The sequence below is a fragment of the Aristolochia californica genome, unplaced genomic scaffold, assembly GCF_029961685.1.
Source record: "Aristolochia californica isolate CCGP_79_NKW_82.1479 unplaced genomic scaffold, dmAriCali1.0.hap1 SCAF_11, whole genome shotgun sequence".
NCBI classification, from domain to species: Eukaryota; Viridiplantae; Streptophyta; class Magnoliopsida; order Piperales; family Aristolochiaceae; genus Aristolochia; species Aristolochia californica.
In genome coordinates, this window is record NW_027181782.1 from 2,856,347 (window position 1) to 2,874,261 (window position 17,915).

Genomic DNA, 17,915 nt, shown 5'->3' on the forward strand with positions numbered 1-17,915 from the left:
GGGAGGGGGTCAGGTGCTCCTCTATCATTTCCTTTGTTTCCAGAGGGGAGTGAGGGGGACAAAGGGCCATCTCCCTATCCTTTCCTTGAGAAAACCAGATAAAAAAGGAGAGGAAGGGAAACCGTTGTAAGTCATTCTACAGTCTAACAACGAGAGGGTGGTTGTTCAAGAAATTGACAATTTGGCTTAAGCTTATCCTAATCTATGTAACCTAATAACAAATGAAATAATATAAATTAATATTCAATGGAGTAACCTTACAAAAACATTTGTGATATTACATTGAACAAATCATCGACTCTGGTAAAAGAAAACTCAGTTACAAGAAGTCTCAATGGGGTTTTATTAACGAGAATCAATACATAGAAGCTGGAAGGTCGCTACAGTTGAAGCAACAATAGAGAGAAGTACATATCTTCAATCTCAATCTGAAGGCTTAGTCATTGGTATACCTTTGCATGCCGGTATACATTTTTTGTGACAAAGATCACGAGATGCCCCTGGTAACATTTCGAGACATTGCGGAATGCAATCATCAACACAGTTTGCTTCACACATCTGCACAGACACCATAGCCACAACAAGGCAAAGCAGTAGGATACCAAAGACCGCTCCTTTGCTTGCCATTTGAATTCTCCTGAAGGTTTCTTGTGTGGGTTATTGCTTCCAAGTCTATAATCAAGAAGGAGTTGACATTGTTTAAAGTTTGAAATCGTGGTATTTATAAAATGAGTTTATCTCCTGTTCGGAAAGGAAGGGGAGTTAGAGAAGTTTGAGGAGGGTAATGAGTGGATGGTCTCCCTTCTTTCTGTTATTCAAAAACCCTATTTATGAATAAAGTCTTTTTATTGTTGGTGCAAATCAAGCAGCAGTTGAGTAAAATTATAGTCCAATTATTGTTAACTGACAAATATTCTATGGATGAGGAAAATGGGTTTGTTGTGGCTCCTATTCAAAGTGATTAAAATATCATACTTGGGAGGAACAAACTAAAGAAAACTGGTCAAAGAGAATTTTTCAAAATGAAAATTTGGTTAAAATTAGCCAAAGGAAAAAAGTTTTAGTACATATCCCAGGTGTAGAACACAAATAAAGTTTTAGTACATGAATTGTAAGTTCAACTTAGTTTCTTATAGCATGATCAATCATACTGGTAAGTGAATGATCAGTCATGTATATTGGCAATGTAAGCTCTAAGCATGATTTAGGCAAATTTTAAGTAAATGAAAGGTTGTAAAATACTCAAGTAATCTTGAAAATCATTTGGTTGTCAAGGCAGACGATTTCAACCCGAGAGTTTTCTCCCTTTTGTCATTCAATCAAACAAAACTCGGGCGGTTGGCCTTCATTATTATTTTGGATGACTACTTGGAAATTTTGTGTTCATCATTCGATTGGATGACTCTGCCTTGTTGTTGTGTTGAGCTCTCTCACTCGATGGAAAGATACCACTAGGTCATATGGATGATGTGCTTTCTAGTAAAATTTTCTTCATTTCATTTTTGTTTGAGCTAAGAGAGTGGTCCATCAATTGAAAATTCCTTTGAGGTTTTTTAGATAAAAATATATTTAATAAAAATCATTAGTAACTAGGGTGTTTACTATCATTAAAACTATCTCACTGAGAATCTTAAGATCAATAGAACTGGTTGCTGGGGCAATGGATCATGGTTATGTAATTTGGTTTGTGATATAGTGAGCCTTGGATTTTCTTTATTTACTCCAAACTTAGGATAATTAAATGGGCAAGTATTAACCACTTAATAAGAATTAGGTATACACTTAAAGACAAGATATATGGAATTCCAAGCCTTAAAGTCCCCAAGATGAAATAAAAAAATTGATTTAGATAATCTCCTTAACCCAATTGTAAAAGAAAATTGAAGTTGCACTACCTGCCCTTTCCTCCTTCATATACAAGATGAAAATGATTAAACCTAAAGCTAAGGACGAAAAAAGATAAAATAGAATGAGCTTATCATCTTGTTCAGTTACAGTTGATAAAGTTGGTAGTTGTGGCATGGGTTTATGGTTCGTCTTGTTGAAACTTAGGATTACATGATGTATAATCACAGTAGAAGAGGATTAAGGGCTGAAAAGAAGATTAAGAGTTATGGAAAAAAGGTTTTAAGATGAGAAGAGGAAAAGTGACGAATTTGGAGAAAGAGGAGGAAGAATAACGTAATGGACTTGTGTCCTAACCCTCTCCTTGAGGCTCTATTTATATATTAATCAAAATTAAAATATTCCAATCATGCCCATGGAAGAGAAACTAATTATATCAATGTTATCTTTATGAGATGACTCTTTATTTACCATCATGGTATCACTTGTAGGCCTTTTCCTTTGTCTATGGAGCAGAACCCATCTTCCGACATCTAAAATGGTTTTGGTGGCCGCGAGCCTTGGATTTGACATATTTTATAAAATGAAACTAAAGCAGTAAAGTGAAATCTACTTTGCACAAATATAAGTTCTTGCTGGTGAAGTGAGATGAAAGGGAGAGGGTTAGGTGCTCCTCAATCTTTTCCTTTGTTTCCAGCATGGAGTGAGGGGGACAAGGGGCCTCTCCCTATCCTTTCCTTGAGAAAACCAAATGAAAATGGAGGGGAAAGGAAACCGTTGTAAGTCATTCTACAGTCTAACAACAAGAGGGAAGTTGTTCCAGAAATTGACAATTTGGCTTAAGCTTATCCTAATCTATGTAACCTGATAACAAATGAAATAATATAAATCAATATTCAATGGAGTAACCTTACAAAAACATTTGTGATATTACATTGAACAAATCATCGACTCTGGTAAAAGAAAGCTCAGTTACATGAAGTCTCAATGGGGTTTTATTAATGAGAATCAACACATAGAAGCTGGAAGGTTGCATAGTTGAAGCAACAATAGAGAGAATTGCATATCTTCAATCTCAATCTGAAGGCTAAGTACTGGGTATATCTTTGCATGCCGGTATACATTTTCTATGACAAAGGTCACGAGATGCCCCTGGCAACATTTCAAGACATTGCGGAATGCAATCATCAACACAATTTGCTTCACACATCTGCACAGACACCATTGTCACCACAAGGCACAACAGTAGGATACCAAAGACTGCTCCTTTGTTGGCCATTTGAATTCTTGTGAAGGATTCTTGTGTGGATTACTGCTTCCAAGTCTATAATCAAGAAGGAATCGACATTGTTTAAGGTTTGAAATCGTGGTATTTATAAAATGAATTCATCTCAAATTCGGAAAGGAAGGGGAGTTAGAGAAGTTTGAGGAGGTAATGAGTGGATGGTCTCCCTTCTTTCTGTTATTCAAAAACCCTATTTTTGAATAAAGTCTTTTTATTATCACAAAACGTGGTAATAATCTATTATTAGTTGTAGATGTAACTATGCCTTCTTTCTCGATTTTTCTCTTACTTCCTATTTCTGAGATATCACAAAGTGGTTTAATGAAAAATAAGTACTTATTAAATTGCTTGGTTTAAATATACATATTACTGGGTCAAAAGGCACAAAACTGATTTTCCTTATTCCATTTCTAACCCAGATTAACTAATTGCTTATTTGAAGGCATTTTGAGTTAGGTCAAAATAATAGGAAAAAAAAGCCAACAAATTAGCTTTATCTATTCAGTCTTTTTAGTGTTGGTGCTGGTCATGGGTTTACCACCTTGTTCAGTGATGGTGGTATTGGATCATAACATGGTTTGTGTGGTAGTGATGATTTTGACATATTTTCTCTGGAGTTGGGATAACTACATTGTAGGTAATCCGGTCAAGACAGGTTAAAACATATGATGGAGAAATCTAAAAATTCAAGCTCTAAAATTTTCTATGATGAAATAAGCAGCCTGATTTTGCAGACTCCATTTGTAAAATGAAACTAATGCTATAAACTGAAATCTACTTCACCCAAGTATATGTTTTCGAAGGAGAAGTTGCAAGGGAGGCATGGGTTCCTCTACTTTTTTCCTCTGTTTTCCAGCATGGAGAGAGGGGGTCGAGGGTGCCTCTCCCTCCCTCTATTTCTATTAGATAAATCGGAAGAAAATGAGGGGGAAAGGCTATGACCAAAACTATTGTATGCTTGTTAAAAGACACTCATGTATGTAAGAGTGGCATGGCTAATAAATAAGGAAGACTTCTATAAAGATAACATAGAATTATAATTATACAAATTGGTGTATATCCTTTTTTTTTTTTCCTGTTGATGCATGTAACCTTAAGGGCATTGTAATCATTATAAACACCTTCACACAACTATAAATGTAACCTCTAAACATGGAGTAGAGCATTCAAGTCTCTTCTTTTGGCTCAAATTCGTCCATACACCTCTTTTTTTTTTCTCCTCTTCTCTTTCCCAGGATTTCCCCTCTTCTTCCCTTGAGATCTCTTGTATTTATGTATTGTCCATAGAAATCAACAATGTTCTTGGAATGTGTAAACATTCCTTACGTAAATTTATGAATGTAAGCAAAGAAAGTATATATAAGAAACTCTTTTTGTACTTCTCAATCACTCAAAAAATAGTAAATATGCTGCATTCATACTTGTCAAATTTTCAAGATCAATTTTCTTTGTACTCATCCAGGAGATTAAAGAAATTTTAACTCATCAGTGAGACACGAGATGATGATATACTTACTAATGAAGGACATGCATTGTGTGGGAAGGGGGACCTTGGTAAACCATAACTGTGTTGCTTGAACTCCCACCAAGTAAGACCAAATAAGGGGCTGATTCAAACAGATCTCTTATCTTGTCTATAGTATGGCATCTTAACGCCGAAATTTATAGCTGGACAATGTGGTTAAGGAGAGACCAGAGCGACACAAGAAAATAATTCAAGTTCAGCAGTAGACACATGAAAGAAGATATGCTACAAGAAAACTCAAGTATCTGTTTCTTCTATTTCTCCAGTTATACACGATACTGCTAATCATAAAGCAACAACTTATGATGTCAACAAGAGCTGATACTAAAAGGAAATCAAACCTTAACTCCACTTGAAACAATCTTAATCCATAGAACGTCCTACTCCCGGCCTTCAACAACCTTCGAACATGATCAAAAGTGATGAGAAGCATCAGTCTGGCCTCTTTTAACTTAGTCCAACTCATAGTTTAGATCCCTTGTCGACCTCCATTGCTTGTTCAGCTTTGGCTTTTGCTAGGGCAGACAACTTTGTTTTCAATTTTTTCTGCCCAACTTGAAAACCATTGCCTTTCTTCTTCTTCTTGTCACTACCATCAACCTAGAACATGTCAACACAAGGAATCATCAGTAGGGATTCATTTAGGCCAAACTGAACTCTAGAGCTAAAAGAACAGTTTGGATTTGTATCCTCTCTGTTCTGCTCCTCTGACTGCCCATGCCCATTAACCAGACTTCTAAGAATAGTAATTGAAATCCTAGTTCCAGGTCACAGACAAATTGTGATATATGAAGCACTGAATGAACAATCTAGCTACCAGTCTGCATCTCTGTATACCATTAGAATCCTGCTAGCCATCCAAATGCAGTGCCAGGTGAAGGTTTCCACACAAATATGGCCAACAATTACAAGTGCAGTATTTGAACAGAAACTATAAAAAATTAAGAGGAAAAATAAAGAAAAGCACTTGGAAATTATCTCAAAGACTCGAAAATCACCTGAATTAATTGAATTTTTTCAAATTTCATTCTTCTAAAATATACGAACTAAAGATTTATACCATTATCTAATGACTCCACTATCAAGCGCACAAAAAAAAAAAAATAATAATATATAAATAAATTCGAGGATGCAACAAAAAGCAGTGCAAGATTCAAGCAGCAATCGACCAAGCCAAGGAGAAAGACCACACCTTCCCACATACAAGACCAAACAACCCAAACCCGCACAAAAAAAATCGACACGCAATACACTAAACGATCCATCATAGCATAAATTCAAAACCAAACAACAAAAAATTGAGTTCCTCAAACCGTCCGGGTGAAAACGCAAGCGAAAAAGAACAGCAGCCTGGAAAAAAAAAAAAGGAAAAATAATAACTTACTTTCATCTTAGTCTTACTTGCTTGCAGCTTCTTCGACTTATTTTCCTTAGCCTCCTTCTCTCCTGTTGCCACATAACGCTTTAAGATCAATAAAACTTGGGAAGAATAAAAAACCAAACTCAGAAAACGGGAAAAAAAACAAATAAATAAGAGTATTCTCCAGAGTTCTAAGGGATACTTTGAAGCTCAAAATCGTGTTGTCTCTTCCTTCGAGCTAGATTATTCTTCTTCGACATCTTTCCAAACCTCACTCTACCCTTCTCTATTGAGCACAAAGGACACGCTTATCTGCCCTAGAAAAACCCTCGGTAATCGCTGCTGCTGTGTTCTTTCCACTGTACTCCGTTGCCCCTTCGCTTACAGAAAATCACAGGGAACCCTTATTTTGAGAGTCCAGCATCCGAATATTTAAGTCGGATGTCCGAATAACAGTTATTTTAGGGCTATATAATATTTTATTTTTGTTAGTTTTTTTACTTAATATTGTTACTATTTTGTTGGAAGATAGACCCAAGTCCACACGACCAAAGAAGACTCACACAACCAAAGAAGACCCACATATCAATTAGCACCAACATATTGTACTATAAAATTTGAGAGTTGGGGCCACTAAATACATTTTACATACCTGATGGTATTAGTTTGATTAATTAGAGGGAAATAATAATTAAAAATTGATGAGGCATGATGAAGCCTATCTTGGGTATTTAAATTAACAACTTCATAATTAAAATTATGTTCCCTTATACTCTACATACCTAATTTGGTTTGAGTTGCAACAAATTCAATTGATTCATATCCCCAAGTTTTTTCGCTTTTCTTCACATCAAATATCGTAACCTCTCTATTCCCAGAAAAAGTTCCTTATCAACTTGGAAACCCCTCTAATTTGCACATTCTTGATTTTCCCTGCATTGATTCATCTTTGATTGTCTTTGATTGTCGATTACTATCAATTTCTAGGGCTTTCTCATAATGTTTATAAAGGGTTAGGAGAAGAAGGAAGAGATAGAAGAGAAGAGAGGGAGAAGGGATAAACCCTAACTCATGGGACAAAGGAAGAGGGAGAAGGGACAAACCCTAACTCATGGGACAAAGGAAGAGAAAAGAAAGAAGCAAAGAAGAGAGGCTAGAGCTGAATGCTCTAACCCATGCTCCCATGCCTCTATTTATAATTGAACTGTGCATATAACAATGTCAATAATACCATTAGGGCTTCACCTCTTAAGAGAGAAAAAACATAAAAAATATATACACTAACTTGTATAATTATAGAATTATGCCACTTCTTAATGGAGAGTTGTCTTGTTTACCATAATACCACCTTATACACGCGGTTGTCTTTTAACACTCTCCCTCAAACTGGTATTTGTAACTCAAATAAAGCCATCAAACTAGAATTTGGATTATACTAATCTGAGATCAACAAGTGCAGTAACATTTGTGTACAATCAAGAATCTTCAAATCCAACCATAACAAAGACCATTAAAATAATGTGTAAATGTGGAATCAGTCCCAGAGCCAAACTTCATCACTGTACAAAAAAAGAGAAACAAATACAAAAAGAACATTTAGTCAATTGATGACTGTGGTTTATATGGGAAACCCTCAGCTTGTAAGCATCCAGCATGGAGACTGTAGTATTAAAGACATGCAAAAGGCAGATGGGCAATGCTCAGTAAAACACCTTCTGTACAGAGTGTAGTAACAAGATTGGAAAAGCAAAATCACATATTTTCGTCTCTGAAGCTTCTTCTGTCAAAGTCTCACACACCCTCAGACCTATTTTCACAGCGGGGTCCTTCCACAACCTTACCCATCTACCACTGATTTGGGTAATTTTCCCTATAACTGGCCTCCTCCCCCTGCCTCAACTGTCTTATTGCAGCATCGGTTGTTCGGCTGTTCAAAAGTTTTTCTGCTATCCTATCCTTTGTAGTCACCTTTTTCTTCAGCATTGAGGCCAATGTGTTCTTGCCTTTAATAACAGTTTCAAGATCCTCCACAATTGATTCTGATCGTGAAGTTGATGCAACTGCAGCTTCCCTTAGAACGGTTTCATTGTGGGCACGAACCTTTGCCTTCTTCAATGCCTTTTGTTTCCTCTCCTCTTCATGATCTCTAGTCCTTACATTTTTCACTGCTTGTTTAGCTACTTTCTTAATATCTAACTCACCATCCACATCAAAATCTGCATTTTGAGGGATTGCCTCATCTTCAGCATCCTCACCAGTTGAAGGGTTTTTATTTATAGGATTTCCCTCTTGATCTCGAAGTATAATTGGCCCATGAAATGGGCAGATTCTCAAATCCCTTCTGTGACAGAGACCACCCTTAGCCAGAGGAGCAAGGCATGGTCTAATTTCACCTAATTGTTCCTCATAAACAGAAGCTTGCACATGCAACTCTGCAATTTTTTCTGCTGGGATAACTGCGTCATGATCTACTCTACCCCAATGACTCTCAAACTCCAATCCCCTCTGGTTAGCCAAAGCATCTCGTTTTGTGCCCCAACTATCCAAATAAGAGCCCCAAGCCAAAATTGGAGCCTCTACCTGTAGCTTCTTTTTCAGACATGTAGAATCTGAACTGTCATCCGCATGCTCCAAGGCCTCACACCTAGACCTTATAGCTTTTTGATGTTCTGGTTCATTTTTTCTCTCTAGAGTTTTATCTACTTTTATGGAGAAGATATTCTCTCCATGCTTGCCAGACGCACCAGAGGCCTTATTGCTATACACTTCTATCTTACCTTCTTCCCATATATCCTCATCCTCTTCATTAGTGGAAGTGTTAAGAGAAATACCCAATAGCTCACATCTCTTCTTTAGTGACAGGAGGTTGTTTCGAATGTCAATAAACTCTTTTAATAATGAATCTCTGGATCTGGTGTCAGTTGGATCGACCCTGACAAGAACGGATGCCCAGTCTTGCACCGCTGGTAAATGCCTTGACACTAGAAGCTTATAGAGTTCCCTTAACATATCAAAAACAGCTTTATTTTCACTATTTTCATGAAGTTTTTCCCCTTCTCTCAATGCAGCAAGGCGGATTTGAATCAAAGAAGAGTTTCGGATTTCCTCAGCTGATTCATCGAGAACTACACCTGCTGGCTCGAATGTGTCTTCTTCAGAACGAACAATCTTTACACATTCTTCAATTTCGTGCATCGTGGATTCTATTTCGTTCTTGATCAACGGAAAATTGTCTTTCAATGTCTGAAACTTGCTCGTCAGAATTTCCTTAGATCTGACTTCTCGCTCCATTCTCTCTCGCTGCAACCTTGCAGTATTTTCTAGACGATTGGGAAATTGAAATTTAAGGGTATTCTTCAAGTAATCAAAACCTAACCTCAACTGTCTGTAATGAACACCAAAAGAATCGTTCCACTTCTCCAGGAACTCTATACCTTTCGAACGAAGACGAGACGCAATAGAAGCAGGAGGAGGAAGAGGGAGATTGCTCCTGAACCCGACGCTCAAACTCAAGAATTGGTCAAACTTAACCACGAGTAGAGATCTAAACAGCTTTGATCGCATGAAGAGCTCGTCAATTATTAGAAGCGTAAGGTATCGCACCTGTAAAAGGGATTCAGACTTTTGAAAATTAGTCGACCCACAACAAATGGAGACTAGCACTCGAACGAAAATTTGACTTCTCCACAAAATTCGTTTCGAAACCAAGCAAAACAAACCCAACCACATCTACGGAATGAAATTCACGATTGAAGATTCACGCGTACCGACCAAATCAAGCAAGAAACTCATTTGTTAAGTATCTACCTAATTCTACAGGACGGTAGTGCAAAAGGGAGGGCAAAAATCACAACACCTGAGAATGATTTTTTTTCATTTTCTCCATTAGGGCTTCGACGGCGAAGCGGACCTGATCGTCGGAAGAGCGCACGACGTGTTTGATGGCTTTGAGGAGGCGTGGGTCGACTTCCTGGGCAGTCGAATTTGTAGCTTTTTCGATTAGAAAAGAGAGTTTTCGTCCTCCTGCACCTCCTTCGTCACCCTCTTTCTCCATATTGTTCCTCCCAATCTAAAAGTTGAACCAGAAACTTCCCGAACTCCCAATGGTACGAGTTGTTTTTAGCTGCGGACGCTGACTCGCAGTCAATCTTTTTAAACTTTCTGCAACAAAGAAGGAAACAAAAACCGACGTCGAGAAACGAAGGCGCGGAAAGAAATGGTCCGACTTCTCCGTTAGACTCGCTTTATAACCCCTGACAACTCTCGAGCAGGGACGAGCCTCTATACGTATCGCGTATCGGAATTACATTTCCTCACATACGCTGTATCGGATAAGAGCCGATATAAACACCCACCACCGACTCTCAAGTCCTTCGCCGTCTGGTGGAATGAAGAGGACCCTCCATGTTTCTCCCTAACAATGAGAGGAGAGAGAAGAGAAATATTTTTGAGTCATTTCAATTTTTTAGTTAAGATTTACTAATGTTTTTGCCTTAATTGTTTGTTCATTTGAATTATACATGGAATCGGTGTATCAAACCAGTGCCCTTAAGAAATATGACATTTAACAAAGCGAGTAACAGACAAAATAACCCAACCTCCAAGTATCGTGTGGAAGGCGAGCAGTCCTCCCGTTTTACCAAAAGAACTGAAGCTGTCGAAGTGGCAGACGACCATGGCAACTTCTCTCATACCTTCGGCAATTGCCGCCTCCAAGAATGTAAACCATGTCCCACCTCTCTTGTCCCCAAATGCCCTTTTCCACAACGATTCTTTTGCTCGGTACACATGTCACAGCGTCTGTTGCGACCCTTTCTACCGCTGCAGCCACGAAGGAGTGGCTCATATTCACGTAGGGGCATCATGTCATCTGATAAGGTAGACCAGTTCCCTATCCGTTTCATGGGTAAAAATTATAGTGCCTCGGAATTTCAGTTTCATTTATTTGTTATGGGACAGGAGTTATGGGGTCATATAGATGGGACTGATCCCGCACCTCAGGAGGCCGAGGCTTTGTCCAAGTGGACAGTCAAGGATGCTAGGGTCATGACTTGGATCCTTGGCTCCGTTGAGCCTCACTTTGTTCTCAATTTGCAGCCTTATAGAACTACGATTGACATGTGGAGTTATCTCGCCCAAGTTTATCATCAAGACAACTCGGCTCGGCATTTTCAATTGGAGTATGAGATGACTCATTTCACATAAGGCAGTCTATCCATCGAGGAATATTTTTCAGGTTTTCAAAACCTTTGGGCTGACTACGCCGACATTGTTCATTCTATTGTTCTTGTTATAGCTCTCTCTGCTATTCAAGCAGTGCATGAAACAAGTAAGAAAGATCAATTCTTGATGAAGCTTCGTTCTGATTTTGGCATTGCACGGTCTAATCTGATGAATCGTTATCTTGTCCTCTCTTTAGCTGTTTGTTTCAATGAACTCCTCCGTGAGGAGCGACGTGTAGCCACTCAGGCTGGCATCGAACATCGAGCTAACGTTAGTGCCCCTATCATTGTGGCTTATGCAACCCAAACGAGGAATAAGGGACGAGACATGCGTGTTGTTCAGTGCTATTGTTGTAAAGTTTTTGGTCATGTTTCTCGGGATTGCCCTAGAAAGTTTTGTAGCTACTGCAGGAAACCCGGTCATATCATCAGTACTTGTTCCATTCGACCTGCGCAGAGACCGAATACTACTTATCCTGCCTATGTTGGTGCCTCTAGTTCTACGGCATTGCCTACTGCATCACTGGTTGTTCCTCTTGCATTGTCTGCTGCCTCGCCGGTTGTTCCTACTGCACCTACAACTTCCGCCCCACTGACCACATTCACTCTTGAGATGGTACAACAGATGATAATTTCTGTTTTCTCTACTTTTGGGCTCTTAGGTAATCCTCAAGTTTCTTCTAAGCAATGGTATTTTGACTCCGGAGCTTCTAATCACATGACCAATACTGTTGTTTCTCTTTCCAATATCCGCAATTATGATGGCCATCAGAAAATTAACACCGCTGATAGCAATTCTCTGCCTATCAGTGTTGTTGGTGATCTTTCCTCTTGTTTAACTAATGTTTTTGTGTCTCCTGACCTCTTCACAAATCTTATTTCTATTGGTCAATTGATCGATAATAATTGTAATGTCCATTTCTCTCGATCTGGTTGTGTTGTGCAGGATCAAGCATTTGGGACGATGATCGCGAAGTGGCCTAAAGTAGAACGACTCTTTCTTCTTTATCCTAGTTTTCCTTTCCTTTCTTTTGCCTGTCATGTTGTTAATTTTGGACCTAAGATGTGGCATAAACATCTAAGCCACCCCAACTCTGATGTAGTTCAAAAATTATTTAATTCAAGTGTTTTGGGATATAAAGTGTGTTCTTCTCTTGATCTTTCTTTTGAATGTCTGTCATGCAAATTTGGCAAAAGTAAAGTTTTACTTTTTCCTCATATTGCCTCTCATGCTTTACAATGTTTCGATCTTATTCATACTGATGTTTGGGGAATTGCTCCTGTTGTTTCTCATGCGCATTACAAGCACTTTGTCACCTTTATTGATGATTGTAGTCAGTTTACTTGGGTTTACTTTCTACGGCTAAGGCCAACGCTTTTTTAGCATTCAAGCATTTTCTTGCGCTTCTAGAGAGTCAATTCTCTGCCAAAATCAAGTTTTTGTGCTCTGATTCTGGCGGCGAATACATGTCTCATGAGTTTCAAGACTTTCTTCAAAGCATAGGGATCGTCTCTCAGGGCTCATGTCCTTCGACACCGCAACAAAATGGTGTTGCTAAGAGGAAAAATCGTCATCTTCTTGATGTGGTCCGCACCCTTTTACTTGAATCCTCTGTTCCTTCTCGTTTTGGTGTGAAGCGCTTTCTACTTCGGTTCATTTGATCAATCGTTTACCTTCTTCTATATTACATCATGTTTTTCCCTTCTTTAAGTTGTTTGGTCGTTCTCCTTCATATGCCTCTTCGGACATTTGGTTGTGTTTGTTTTGTGCATCTTCCTACTCATGAACGATATAAACTTACAACCCAATCAGTTAAATTTGTTTTTCTTGGTTATGCTATCCCTCAAAAGGGTTATGTTTGTTATGATCCACTTGCTTGTCGTCTACGTGTTTCTCAGAATGTGGTTTTATTTGAAAATCAATATTTTTTTTCCATCTCATGTTGAGCAGCCATCTGCCTCTTTATCTCTTCTACCTTGCTTTGATGATTCTCCGCCAATTGTGGAACGGTTCAAACCTGGTTTTGTGTATGGCAGACGTAGTGGCCATGAGCTTGGTTCTACTTCCTCTGTGCCCCCTCCCGATCTTGTCCTGGCGCCTAATCCTCCTCCTGCTCCAGCTTCCACCTCTCTTCGCCGGTCTACTCGCCCTTCTCGGCCTCCTCACTGGTATGGTTTCTCCTCCACTGTATCTTTTGTCGCTACTTTATCCTCTATTTCCATTCCAACTTGTTACAAACAGGCTATGGCACATGCGTGTTGGCAGTATGCAATGCAAACAGAACTTCAAGCACTTGAGGAGAATCACACTTGGGATATTGTTACTTGCCCTCCTCCGATTAAGCCTCTTGACAGTAAATGGGTTTTCTCTGTTAAACTTCTCTCTGATGGCTTTTTGGATCGGTGCAAAGCTCGCTTAGTAGCTCTGGGCAACAAACAAGAATATGGGATTGACTATGAGGAGACATTTGCGCCGATTGCCAAGATGACCATGGTCCATACTATATTCACGATTGCAGCCTCTCAGTCCTGGCCGCTGCATCAGATGGATGTGCAGAATGCCTTTCTCCACGGTGACCTCTAGGAAGATGTATACATAAAGCTCCCCTTGGGTATGCCTACCTCCTCTCCTGATCAGGTTTGCAAGCTTCGTCGTCCTCTGTATAGGCTTAAACAAGCCCCCCGGGCTTGGTTTGCGAAATTTCGTGGCACCCTGATTCTCCACCAGTTTACACAGAGTCAGTATGATTCATCTCTATTCTATCACAAGTCTACCGCGGGCATGGTCATTCTCCTGGTTTATGTGGATGCCATCATTATTACTGACACTGACTCTGGACTGCTTACCAAGCTGTAGCAAGTGTTACATGCCACTTTCCATATGAAAGATCTTGTCCAACTCACGTACTTCGTAGGCCTGGAAGTCCATCATCGGGCCACTGGTATTTTCTTAAACCAACATAAGTATCTCAAGATATTATTACCTTAGTTGGTTTAGAGGACACTTCTTTTGTTGATACTTCTATGAAGGTAAATGTCAAGTACAGGAAAGATAAAGGGGACCTTCTAGATGACCCTACTATCTGTCGGCACTTGGTTGGGAGTCTCATCTACTTGACCACTACTCGCCCCGACATCTCCTATGTCGTTCATCAGGTCAGTCAGTTTATGTCCTCTCCTAGTCATCTCTATATTGCTATCGTTCGTCGTATCATCCACTATCTTCGAGGTTCTCCTACTCGTGGGTTATTCTTTCCTACAAGCTCCTCCCTTCAACTTATTGGTTATAGTGATGTTGATTGGGCTGGGTGTCCGGATACCCGTCACTCTACTACGGGTTGGTGTATGTTTTTAGGTGATGCCTTAATTTCTTGGCGATATAAGAAACAAGATCGTGCTTCTAAATCTTCTACTGAAGCTGAGTATCATGTCATGTCTACTGCTTGTTCTGAGATTGTATGGCTATGCGGTCTTCTTGCGGAGCTTGAGTTCCCTCAGACTACTGTTACCCCTCTTCATGCTGACAATACAAGTGCTATTTAGATTGCCACCAACCCTGTTTTTCATGAACGCACCAAGCATATTGAGGTTGATTGTCATTCTATCTGCGATAGCTTGGATAGTCGGGTGATCTCTCTTCCTTATATTTCTTCGGATCTCCAAGTGGTCAATGTCTTCACTAAAGCAATGACTCGGCAGCGGCATCAATTTTTAGTTGGCAAATTGTTGTTTCCAAAACAGAAATTACAATAATACCCTTAAAATATATATATATTTACAATCCCGTCCCTTATATACGATAACAATCGTGCTCTACAGCCAAATGCTTCAAGTAAGTAGCTAAAGGGATTGGGAAAACAAAGGAAGAAATTACTAAAGATATCCAATTTCCAAAGTATTTCCAAGCTCAAGAAGCAATTGATTTTGGTCTTGCAGATAAAATCATAGACTCAAGAGATGCTGCATTTGAGAGAAGGATATTTCAATTTCTATTTCTCAACTTGCATAAATTATTTTTGATTCATTCATCATTAATATCATCATAAACTTATTTTGGCCAGGACTATGATGCATTGTTGGCTCAGTCAAAATCCATGCATGGAGCCACTGCATTGGCCCTCAAGCAATTCCCAGTGGATTAGGTTAGAGATACAGATGCCCAAATCTGTATGAAGAACATGGAGAAAGCTTGCATGCCCTCATATATATTTGAGTAACACTTCATTGACACTCACTCATTTAACTGCAAAGATATGACCATGAAGAGCAAGAAAATAGAGACATTGGATATGACCATAGCTATGAGTCCTGAAAATTAATGTTTTGGTACTATTTCGATTTTTAGGACTCTATGGATTACATCTTTGGTAAAAAAAGATAACACACGTTGGGAAGAAAAGAGGAGAAATAATGGGGTTATGGACTTAGTCTAAACCCTTGCTAAGTTTTATTTATAAATGATAAAAGTATAATATTACAATTATACCCTTCACCCTAGTAAGAGTGAAGAAGAGAGATAAACTATAAATTAATTACATCAATGATACTCTAATTATATCATATCTTTCAACAAAAATAAATAAAATATTTATTTAATTAAATATATAAAAACAAAATAATTAAACAGATGCTTAATCGAATTCTTACTTTTGTAATATCTAAATTCTCACTCTTAAATTAAAAATCAAATATAGTATTAATGTCAAGAATTTATATAAATAAAAAAGAGGGTATTTTATTATATGAAATTACTCTGATTGATTTAATTTTTATAATATAATTTTATTTAACTATTATGTTAATAAACTTAGATAAATTTTAATTTGTTTAAATTAGTAAATAATTAAAAATAAAATGTATAAAATAAAATAGTTAAACAAATACTTAATTTTATAATATCCAAATACAAAGGTTAGAGAGCATAATGAGTAGAACAAGAGTCAGAGCGCTAGTGAAAGTGAATTCACTAGCTTTAGGGAGTGATTTTGTTTTCACTCATTTTTCATGAGAATGGTAATTCACGTTCACTCGCCACTTACAATGCACACTAATAAGTTTTGGGTTATTTTTAGAGTGCATTAACATGGCAAGGTAAGGTTTCACAAATCTAGCTCAACAAACTCCTACAAAATTCGAAAAAGTTTTAGTCAACCATCCCATTGAGATTTTTATAGCTCTATCGAGCGAAAAAAGAATAAAGATACACCGACTTGAAGAGCGAAGTGAATCAAATCAAAATCCTTATTCTAGAGCACCGCTGTGAACGATCGGAGGCACAATTATCAGAGGCAAAATGAAAGGTGGGGTTTGAATGCACTTCAAAAATGCTTCACTTCATGTTTACAACATGCCCAAAATTCTTGTAGATTTGTTCTCAAAATTTGGATTGTTTAAGAACGCGTTTATTATTATTGAAATTTTTTAAAGTCTACCTTGAGTTGACTCAGTCTAAACTTGACTCGCCTTTTTTAAAGTCTATTTGCACACCGATTCAACTTTCTGCAAAGCGAGTGTACAGAAATACGAGCCCTCCTTTTCCCCTTTACAATCTGGACAAGGTTGAGGGGGAATGCACCTCGGTCTTCCCCTTTTTTTCTTTTCCGATAGAGATAGCTCACCCTCCCTGCCATTGCTTGGGAGCAAATTACCCCATCCTATCGGCATGCAAGGGTAGCGCCCCCCGCCCCCCTTCTGGTTTGATTAAAACCGTGGAAATTTTAGTTAAGGCAACAATAAGATAGCCCAACTGGGATATTGACGTGGTTCAGATTTATACTTAAAAGAGTCCCATCAAATACAAGAGTGATTCTAGATAACTTGACTGGTCTTTCCATCTCTCAACTTATGTCTCCAATGCATTTCTTCTGTCCCACCTTCCCAAATCAGTTTGAATATGCAAGAACTGTGTATGGAGGGGAGACTACTTGGTCAAAATCCCTGTAGATGAAGTTAAACAAATGTCTCTTAATCGTCTCCAAATCGTCGTCACCTGTGGCTATGGATGATCCTGATGAGAATCCCAGGCTGGTGGCATCTTTACCAAAGCTGTTTTCACTTCAAAAATGGGCTTGTTGCACATCAGTTCCATTCAACCCATTGCTGTATTCCACATCTGTCTCTCTTACTGAAGTTACGATCTTGAGTTTTGGAGAATAGCTGTATTCCAAGAGAAAAAATGAAAACTATAGAAAGCTTCTTCTGTATTTAAGGCTGGACAATATGAGTGGAGAAGAAGGCAAGACTATAAATTTTCTAACTTAATGAGCAGAAGTTTCTGTTCCAGTTTGAATGGTCTTCTCCAATTGGTTTCTTGTGTCACCTTCCAATCTTCAAAAATGAGGGTTGAATATCAGGGCCATGATTACCTGGTCAAACATGATAGCCAGAAATGGAGTTAAACATCTTAATCTAGCTTCCTCAAGTTGTCTCCTAGGGATATTTTTCTTCTGTAAAAATAAGTAAAGCATCTCTATCGATCTTTCTTATTTCAGCCCTGACGTGACAACCCCATTGTCTTCTGTCAGTTATGCTAACCCACATTAACATTCTTTCGGGTATACATTTAGAAAATCTGCCTCCTGATCAAACAGCACTCGTCTTCCATAAGATTTCAAAGAGATTGTGAGATGGGGTTGTCTCTCAGCTCTCCGGCAGCCCAAACTTATTTAACGATCCATC

The 17,915-nt window shown here is 38.5% G+C and overlaps 3 protein-coding genes across 3 annotated transcripts; 1 reads left to right on the forward strand and 2 right to left on the reverse strand.

Moving 5' to 3' along the window:
* Positions 1–4,835: 4,835 nt before the first annotated feature.
* On the reverse strand, positions 4,836–6,406 carry LOC137944701 (uncharacterized). Its single transcript, XM_068790421.1, has 3 exons — positions 6,218–6,406; positions 6,040–6,101; positions 4,836–5,255 (listed from the first exon to the last, which is right to left on the reverse strand). Exons 1-3 carry the CDS (start codon positions 6,273–6,275, stop codon positions 5,118–5,120), a joined length of 258 nt encoding a protein of 85 aa, XP_068646522.1. The 5' UTR covers positions 6,276–6,406; the 3' UTR covers positions 4,836–5,117.
* A 1,093-nt stretch (positions 6,407–7,499) lies between these two features.
* Positions 7,500–10,171, reverse strand: LOC137944361 (UV-stimulated scaffold protein A homolog). Its single transcript, XM_068790022.1, has 2 exons — positions 9,872–10,171; positions 7,500–9,618 (listed from the first exon to the last, which is right to left on the reverse strand). The coding sequence occupies exons 1-2, from the start codon at positions 10,067–10,069 to the stop codon at positions 7,861–7,863; spliced, it is 1,956 nt and encodes a 651-aa protein (XP_068646123.1). The 5' UTR covers positions 10,070–10,171; the 3' UTR covers positions 7,500–7,860.
* A 4,090-nt stretch (positions 10,172–14,261) lies between these two features.
* LOC137944563 (secreted RxLR effector protein 161-like) lies at positions 14,262–14,780 on the forward strand. Its single transcript, XM_068790245.1, has one exon. It carries the CDS (start codon positions 14,262–14,264, stop codon positions 14,778–14,780), a length of 519 nt encoding a protein of 172 aa, XP_068646346.1.
* The last annotated feature ends 3,135 nt before the right edge of the window (positions 14,781–17,915 follow it).

Bases quoted from the DNA above. Each gene is read 5' to 3' on its own strand.
- LOC137944361 (XM_068790022.1), bottom strand. From the start codon at position 10,069: ATGGAGAAAGAGGGTGACGAAGGAGGTGCAGGAGGACGAAAACTCTCT. The intron at 9,619-9,871 runs GTGTTGTGATTT...TCCCTTTTACAG, and splicing joins TGAAAAAAAATCATTCTCAG to GTGCGATACCTTACGCTTCT.
- LOC137944701 (XM_068790421.1), bottom strand. From the start codon at position 6,275: ATGTCGAAGAAGAATAATCTAGCTCGAAGGAAGAGACAACACGATTTT. The intron at 6,102-6,217 runs GTATCCCTTAGA...ATGTGGCAACAG, and splicing joins ACACGATTTTGAGCTTCAAA to GAGAGAAGGAGGCTAAGGAA. The intron at 5,256-6,039 runs GTAAGTTATTAT...GACATGTTCTAG, and splicing joins CAAGTAAGACTAAGATGAAA to GTTGATGGTAGTGACAAGAA.
- LOC137944563 (XM_068790245.1), top strand. From the start codon at position 14,262: ATGAAGGTAAATGTCAAGTACAGGAAAGATAAAGGGGACCTTCTAGAT.